General features: G+C 37.3%; 1 protein-coding gene across 3 annotated transcripts; it reads left to right on the plus strand.

Moving 5' to 3' along the window:
• The first annotated feature begins 1,764 nt into the window (after window positions 1–1,764).
• LOC143860884 (uncharacterized) lies at window positions 1,765–8,658 on the plus strand. 3 transcript variants are annotated; one of them, XM_077371731.1, is made up of 4 exons: window positions 1,765–2,142; window positions 4,244–5,367; window positions 5,987–6,657; window positions 7,467–8,658. In XM_077371731.1, exons 2-4 carry the CDS (start codon window positions 4,274–4,276, stop codon window positions 8,483–8,485), a joined length of 2,784 nt encoding a protein of 927 aa, XP_077227846.1. In that variant the 5' UTR covers window positions 1,765–2,142; window positions 4,244–4,273; the 3' UTR covers window positions 8,486–8,658. The 3 variants fall into 3 exon arrangements, with proteins under 3 accessions (XP_077227846.1, XP_077227845.1, XP_077227844.1); XM_077371730.1 differs by lacking the exon at window positions 1,765–2,142 and adding an exon at window positions 3,017–3,155; XM_077371729.1 differs by lacking the exon at window positions 1,765–2,142 and adding an exon at window positions 3,280–3,352.
• Window positions 8,659–9,262: the final 604 nt, after the last annotated feature.

The raw sequence follows: 9,262 nt of genomic DNA on the forward strand, positions 1-9,262 counted from the left end.
ATAAAGTCAAACAAATGAGGGTTGAAATATCATTTCCATCACCAAGGCAAACTCTGCATATCTTAATAATTTTGCATCACGTAGGGATCGAGTATCTTTGTTTGTTTCTGTCAAACAAACGTCAGCTACTTGTGTAATCTATTTCTTAAACACCAATTCTAATGTCTAATTTCTCATGTATTATGCGAACGCTCCCCTTATAGCATGATTTGACTCCCTTTATAGCGTGATTTGACGTGAAAAGTGGGCAACTTTAACGCTTTTTGACATCGAATCACGTTATAAGGGGAGCGTGCGCGTAATACAGGGGGTGAAAATATCATCGCCCTTAATTTATCCTCTTTTTTTTTGCCAGATTCCTCTTATTTTATCCAAACCCAATTAAATAAATCCCCCATTTTCTGCTCCCATCCTTTTTTTTATGACATAGGGTATACCCACCCACCCTTTTTTATGACATAGGGTATCCCACCCCAATTACTCATACCATTTTCTTAAATAGATGTTGGGTGGTAATCATTTTGTTTTACTTAAGCAAATTCAACCATTTATTTGGACAAACTATAAATAATATATGTTTTCTTCTCTAGATATATTGAGACCCAACTACACAAACCCACTTTTTTTTAAACAACAGCTAACGTTTTATTACTAAATGTGAATGATAATATATATGAGATGCAACGATTTGTGAGACACTCCTATGAGACTCTGTGACCGTGCCCATTTCTCTTGATGTCGGCAAATACTGACTTATGATCAAGGTTTAAAATTTCGGTTTCGGTACCGGTTTTGGACCCTGAAATTTCAAAATTTCGGTCGAAATCCGGTACAAAAATCGAAACTAAGATTTTATTCAATATAAAATTTCGGTGAAATATTAAATTAATTATAAAAAAAAACAGATTATTTGGGTCAAATTTCAGAAAAACCGAAATTTCGGATTTCGGTCGAAATTTAAAACCATGCTTATGATGGAGATGCCATAGCCTAGAACTCGAAATGTCAATGGACCATATGAATCCGAACTTAAATGGACAGAATCTACACACACAATTAGATCCATGTACACATTTCGGGACCCTCTCATAGGATCCAAATTTATCACTGATCGGATCCAGACAACTGGCAAAAGCCCGTTGGACAGTCTTAAATTCAATTTATTAAGCAGGACCTACTAGGACACTGCTATGGACTGTCCAATTTGAAATGGATCATGACTGAGACATGGATCAATCCGAGTCTGATCCATCCGAGTCTGATCCGACTGATAAGAGATTTGAATATTGAGCGTGACTAAGACATAGGTAGATCAATCCAACCGATAAGAGATTTGAATAGATCATGACAAAACATAGGTGGATCAATCCAAATTGGATCCATTGACACCCCAAAAATTCTCCTGTAAATTTATCCAATTTCAGTTTCTTAAGCGGCACCATTTTCCTTGCCTCTGATACTGGCACTACGCTGTTTTGATAATTCCACGAGCTCACGTAATGAGCAGTCGAAGGTTATTAAAACTCCAAAAAAGCTCTAGAAAGCCAATTAAAAAAGAAAAGACAAGTTGAGTTACTGCAATTATCAAAACATGGTAGTGCCAACATCAATAGCCTTTTAATCAATCAAATTCAGCCATTTGTTTAATCAGGTTTTGAAATTTGAAATATTTCCTCTATTTTTTCCTCTAGATTTATCACAATCCACCAACTCCTCTTTTTTTTATCAGCATCCACCAATTTCTTCCCTTCTGCAACTCTAATGACATTTCACCTGTAAAAACCTTGACTTAAAAAAAGATAACAGAGAAACCAAACCCCTTTTTTCTACTTTTCTTCAATAAGAAACGAAACCCATTAAAAGTCTCTTCCCCAAGCAAATTCTCTCTATGGGTATGTTGCATTCAACTTGCCTAAGTTTGGCCAAAGGCATTACCAGAGATTTCTGGGATTTTCATAAGTCAACCATGCCATTTTTCTATTTAAATCTACCCAAAGACTTTAATTTTATTCAAATATTTTCCTTCCCTACGACTCCACAAGTACACTCGAGATCCATTAATGGCGGTGTCTATGAGGTTATAGCTTGTGTTGCTGGATAAGGAAAGGGTTTGCTGGCCTAGGGTTTTTCTTTTTTCTCAAGGTATATAAAGTGCTTCTGTTTTTTGTTTGGATACTGATATTAGCACTACCATATTTTAATAATTGCACTAACTCCTTTTGTCTTTTTTAAATTAATTGTCTTGTTAGAGATTTTAGGAACTCTAATAAGTTTTGGCAGCTGGTTAAATGCTAAAAGACAAGAGGAGTTAGTGCATATATTAAAATATTCTAGTGCCAATATCAGTATTCTTAGTCTTTTTGCTTGTGTGTTTTGACCTTTTGTACTTCCTTGTGCATGAATTTGTGTTCTTGGGATCTGGGTTTTGACAATTTTAATTACTTGTTTAGAATTCTGGGGAATTGGATATTTTTGGCTGGTTTTTGAATTTTTGAGGCCAAAATTAGGGCTCTGGAGTTTGACTTAAGAAAGGGAAGGTATGGGAGGGGTTTTAATTATTTTCAGGTTTTTGGTTGCTTTTTTTAGGGTTTATCAATTTACTTTTCTAAACCATGATTTTCTTTTTCTTTTTCTTTTTTTTGCTTTAATGGGCCAGTTTTTGCTTCAAATTTTTAATTAAAAATTAGGATTTTGGGATTGTGATATAAGTTCTAGGAATAACTGGGCCCTTGTGGTCTTGAGTGGGTACAATTTATTTGAGAAATAAGATTTTGGGGTTGTGGGTTTTGTTCAATTTTAGGAAAAAATGATGGGTTTGGGGATTTCTAATCCAATTTGTTGGAAAAAATGGGGTTTCAATCTCTGCAATGTGAACACTTACAAGGGTTTTTGGGCTGACCATTTTGCCAGCTTGCCTGCATTTTTTTCCTCCATGGTTTTGAAATAATTAGGACTAGTATTTCTTCCTAGAGATTATGTCAAATGAGAGAGAGAGAGAGAGAGAGAGAGAGAGAGAGAGAGAAGGGGAAAAAAAAGGGCACTGCGCTCAATACGTGAAAGCTGTACATAAAACGCGGGGTTTTGCCAATTTGGCGCCTTCAAAACCGGCTTTTAAATGGTGTCGGATGGGGAAAAAGTAATGAGAATATGTGAAGGTAACGCCTTGCTGTTTTATCTTAAGGTTTAGCCCATGTGACCTTTCATTCATTTCACTTTTCAATGCCTTTCTAAAACTTTCTATATAACCTTTGGCACACGGTCCTTTGCACTTCAAATTCAGCACTTCTTTTATACCCTGGCCCCTTTGCTCTTCACCTTCTTTCTCCTTTTCAATCCCCATTGCTGATTGATGGTATTCTTCTTCAACTTGGATTAGATTTTGAAGCTTCTTTTTATTTTGACACTCCCTCATCTGGGTCCTAGTTTTTTTTATTTTATCTTGAGTTCTTCCCTTCTTTTTAGTCCTTTTGACTCTAAATTTTGCACTTGTGGGAAGTGGCTTTTGTGGGTATTCTGTTCTTATTCTGGGTCATTTGATTTTAGACATTTTTTGGATTGCAGAATTTTTCGGGAAAAGTTGGAAAGGAATTTTTTTTCTAAATGTTCTAGTCTTTTTTCACACAACTTGAATGAAACCTATTCAATTTTTATGATAATATCTCTCTAAATTAACCATAATCATATCATTTCCCTCTAAATTGGGCAAAGAAAAAAAATTAACCAAGAAAAAATAATTTTCTGTCAGAAATGTTTTTCTTGCAATCCAAACAGGGCCTTAAGGTCTTTCCTTTCTGTTAAGATTTTTTGAATTCAAATTCAACCGCTTCTTCCTGTTTCATTGTAAATTCAAAGTAGTCTACTAGTCTTGTTTTACTCATTCTAATTAATGGGTCTTTAAGTTGCTATTTTGTATCTTTCATGGGTTTTGGTTAGTGATGTTGGAATTCATCATAGTTGTTTGTTGAGTACTTGATTGGTTTTACAGTCACTTTCATAAGTGTTTTTCTCTATCTCATTTTCTCTTTGGCACATACTTTATAGGGCTGTTTAATTATTTTTGGGTTTGGCCTGTGATTCTACTGAGAATTGCAAGTTTTCAGTACTTTGAGCTTGATTTCTTTGTTCAATTGCAATAACCTTTATAGTAGTATTTTCAGGACTGCTTGAGATTTGAAGTTTGAATTTGTGTTTTTTATTTTGCTAGGACTGATTTTGACTGAACTTTGATTTTTTGTCCTTGTAGATCTACTTCCCTTGAATTTAAATTGGTCGAATGAGTTTAGTTCGAAGTCCGAGTATGAGAAGTAGAGACTATTTGGAAGGGATGCTCAATGACTATGTCGGCGGTAAATCAAAGATGAGAATGCACAAGAGCAGTTCAACCCGCCTTGTGGGCTTTCTCACTTGTCTTCAATTTGCCTTTGCAATATATGCCACATTCCTTATTTACTACATGAGCCCTTCTCTGGATCTACGCACTAAACCTGACTTTACATGGGCTACACGGATTGCCCGGCAATGGAAACAGTTCATCATTCAGCCCCATGTGCTCAGACATTACCAAGAAAACTTTGTTCTTCAATCCTCAATTCAGAAACCATCTGAGGTGTGTGAGCACGAGCAGATCGATTTCTTACAAAAGAAATCTAATGATGTCCAAATGATCAAGTATAAAAGGGAGCTCTACAATGAAGTGTTGGAATTTCAGAGGAAGTCCTTTGGGACCGAAACACTATCTGAACTAATGCATATGAGTTCGAAATGGGATTCACATGGCCCTAATATCCCTAAAATTACTGTAATTCTGAATCATTTCAAGAGGAAAACCCTTTGCTCTCAACTTGATTCACTACTCCATCAGACAATTCCTTTCCACAACATTTGGGTTCTTTCGTTTGGGAGCCCAAACGAACTCTCGCTGAAAAGAATAGTCGATAGTTATAACAACTCAAGGATTAGTTTCATTAGTTCAAGCTATGATTTCAAGTATTATGGAAGGTTTCAAATGGCTCTACAAACAGAATCTGATTTTGTATATATTCTTGATGATGATATGATTCCTGGAAAGAAAATGCTAGAGATATTGTCACATGTGGCGGGGACGGACAAGTATAAGAATTCGGTTTTGGGGAGTATAGGAAGAATCTTACCTTTCAGACAAAGGGATTATACGTTTCCGAGTTATAGAAAGTTTCGTTCGAAGGAGGCAGGGCTGTACTTGCCAGATCCAGCCTATGATATCACTGTTGATAGGATAGTGCAGGTGGATTTTCTGTCGAGCTCGTGGTTTCTATCTGCGGATCTTGTTAGGACACTGTTTGTAGAGGCCCCTTTTACTTTCATGACTGGGGAGGATCTGCATCTCAGGTAAGCAGTTGATACAAATGAAAACATTCTGTTTATTTTCATTTTTGAGTGTAGAAGAGAATGGGTTGTCACTTGCCAATATGCTTACCTTCTTGCTAAGGAAATTATTCTGAAAAGTGGTTGAATACCATTGTTATACCCTCAACAAATAAGAATTAACAAATTTGTCAGACAATTTCAACAATTATATTATGTTTTCTTCCTCTTTCTTCTTGTTTGCAACTTAAGTTTTCAAGATGCTTGTAGCATATTAAAGGTATATTATGTTAAGGTTTAAAACCCGGTATTCAACATTGAAGAGGGTTTGAGTCCTAGTTAACTAGAAACTTAGTCAAGTACTCGATTGAGTTTCTTTAGTTAAAAAGGTTTATTCGGTAGTTTGATTTTTGAATACACAATAGATTTCTCCAATACTTGATTCATTTTCTTTTATCAGAACTTTGTCCAGATATTTTGCAAAGAACCAATGTTACTGTAACACAAGTTTTTTGTTCAAATAATGTATTAAGAGTGCGTTTTGTAGTATTGTGAGATGATTTTTCAATTGAACTTGGAATATACACTTTATTTATGGTTGGACCCATTTTCTAATGATCGTTATTGTACACAAATTGTGCAGTTATCAGCTTCAGAAATACAGAAATGCGGGTTCCTTTGTGCTACCCGTCAACCCCAAAGACAAGGAAACTTGGGGAGATAGTGAACATAGACTCGCTTATGTCTCGGAGACCACAGTTATTTTCAAAGATATTGTTCAAGTTCGAGATGATCAATGGTGGAGGGCCCTGTCAACTGGTTATATAACTCAGTGGGCAGCAATGAACCCACAAAAAATAGACGCGCTTTTCTATGCCCATTCTCTTGATGAAGTCAAAGCACTTGCTCCCCTCCTCGAAAAATTTAGGTCAACTGTCGGAAAAAAGGCTTATATCGCTGTTTCCGGGGGAAATTTTAGTCCTTGTGAAGAGGCTGCATCTGCTCTCAACTGGCCTAAATCGGTCTGTAGGGAAAGACGGTTCAAGATTTTTGATTTAGCGGTTGGGGCTAGTGCGGGGATATCCAGTTCAGAGGTGCCCATCGTACAATCTGTGTACTCGAGCATGAAAGGGCTGCTAAAAATCCACAATCCCAGTTTGATAATCACGGTCAATGATATTGATTCGGATGTGAGGAAAGCTCTGAAAATGGCAGCAGAGAGTAACACGAATGGTTCATCGCTGGTACTTCTTCCAAGGTCTGCATTGCCCAAGGTTCTCTGGATGGCTGATATACGGTCAACAGCATTGCCAAGTAAGGACTATAATTTCCATCTTATCATATATTTTATTTTATGTTCATCTGTAGTTATGAAAACCCCAAGAGGAGACCCCTGCTATTTCTATTTTATTCTGTATACATTACATGATCAAGTCCTTGTCCCCCTACACTATATCAGTTGCACAATCCTAGTCAAGGGTTAATGGTGCTCGACTTTGGATTAACGCCTTCTCCAACAGCTTAAGCTTTTGGAGTAATTGGCTGTTTCACATGGTATCAGAGCAAAGGTCCTGGTTTCAAACTCCTTGATATTAAAAAAATCCACTTCTAACGGTCAACCCAAAAGAGGGGCCACATGTGCCAGGTCAACCCTAAAAAAGAGGGGCCACACCTGAGGGAGTGTTAAAGTATAAAAGCTTAAATAAATAACGTCTTCCAACAGCTTAAGCTTTTGGAGTAATTGGTTGTTCCGCAATGGAGGACTTGAGGACATGTGAACTTGAAACTTGATTGGGTACTTAATTGAGTTTTTTCAAGAAGTTTATGCTGTATCTATTGAAGTATAAATGATTAAATAACACCAACTCTAACACCTTAAGCTTTTGGACTAATTGGTTGTTTCACTGTATCTATTTTTTCACATTTTCAGTTACTCAAAAGTCAAAACTCAAAACTTGAGCAAAACTTCGTATTGGTTTTTTTTTAATCAAGTTCACTACCTGATTAAATTCTCAAGTACTTGAAACTCAGATCAAGGTTTTGATGTTTTCTTTAATTCAACTTTCTGTTTATTTTCTGATTCATTATTGAATGATTCAAGCAATTCATGCTATTGTCTGCAGACTGGAATCGGATGAGAATATCAGTAAACATCATCACCCAGAACCGTGTTTCATCTCTTCAAAGGCTTCTCAATTCTCTCAGTGAAGCTTACTATCTTGGTGATGAGATTCCTATCAGCTTCAACATGGACAGCAAAGTTGACGAGGAGACTCTCAAGCTTGTGGGGTCGTTCAAATGGCCCCATGGCCCCAAATCCCTTCGGAGGAGAATAATCCAAGGAGGACTCATCCGTGCCGTCAGCGAGAGCTGGTACCCTTCATCCGATGACGATTTCGGCCTCCTACTCGAAGATGACATCGAAGTCTCCCCATACTACTATCTATGGATCAAATACGCGCTCTTAGCCTACCACTATGACCCGCAAATCTCATTTCCTGAGCTCTCATCAATCTCTCTTTACACGCCTCGATTGGTTGAAGTTGTGAAAGAGAGACCTAAATGGAATGCAACTGAGTTCTTCAAGCAAATTCATCCAAACACTCCTTACCTCCACCAGTTACCTTGCAGTTGGGGTGCGGTTTTCTTCCCCAAACAGTGGAGAGAATTCTATGTTTATATGAACATGAGGTTTACAGAGGACGCTAAGCAAAATCCAGTACAAATTCCAAAATCTAGAACTAATGGGTGGCAAGCTTCATGGAAAAAGTTTCTGATTGATATGATGTATTTGAGAGGGTATGTTAGCCTGTACCCAAACTTCCCGGGTCAGCAGAGCTTCTCGACGAACCACATGGAACCCGGGGCTCACATTAGCGCAAAGGATAATGTTTTGAAGCACGACAAATCGGATTTTGAAGTTCCTTTGTTGAAGGAGGACTTTAGGCAATTCTTACCTGCAGGGAAATTGCCCTCGGCATCAAAGCTTCCAGTTCTTAATCTTTTTAACCAAGCAGTCTCGCTGAGGGGGCTAAAGGGGGCTGGAGCAAAGCTTGGGCAGGATGTGATTGGGTGCAATGCAACAGAGCTTGTCATTGTTGATCACAATACAGGTCTACCTCAGCGTTGCGCAAAATTCTGATATTTTTTCCTAACATGTTATTATTCTTTGTTTTTTTTACATATTTCTCAGTGTATTGTTGTTCACTAGCCCTTCAATGGGTGTTTATTCGATCCATGTAGCCAAAAGTGGCTCTCAACATGTAATGGATTTTGGCAACTCTTATCTCCAAGATTCAACCATGACAGACTCAATCTGATCTCAATATGTGATTTGCACTATAAATCTGAGATATGTGTTCTGAAGTCTCCTTAATAATGCCCAAAGAGCACAAGCTTGAATCTTTAAAAAAGAGTTATTAAACCTAAAACTCATAAATCAATTTTTTTTCGTTAGGATCATAGCTAACCTGAATCCATGATTGCAAGTGAGTCCCTTTCTTATATTATTTACAAATAGGCACAACTTGTATCAATGCGCTTCATATTAGCTTGGCCGCTCCCAGCAATATAGTCATCCCTACCCTCTCAGGTCAATCCCACGAGCCTCTTATCTATTATTATTCGGTCACGGTGGGGGAGCAAGTAAAAATAAAAAAATTCACATTGAGTTTCCTTCCACCATGCAATATTCTATGTAAGTCACTGAGAATGAGTAAGGCAATTCATAAATCAATTTATTTCATTATGAACTTGGTAAACTTGAATCTGTGATTTTGTATTGTGAAAAACCCCTCTTCTTACACGATCTGTTATTTCAATGGCAAAGCAAAACGAAACAACAAATGCACAAAAGACACAAAGATTTACGTGGTTCGGCAAAGCCTACTCCACGGCAGAGGCAACGAGAAAAATCCAC

This window comes from Tasmannia lanceolata, unplaced genomic scaffold (genome assembly GCF_043159265.1).
Source record: "Tasmannia lanceolata isolate RefF3 unplaced genomic scaffold, GAP_Taslan_0.1 ptg000037l, whole genome shotgun sequence".
Lineage (NCBI taxonomy): Eukaryota > Viridiplantae > Streptophyta > Magnoliopsida > Canellales > Winteraceae > Tasmannia > Tasmannia lanceolata.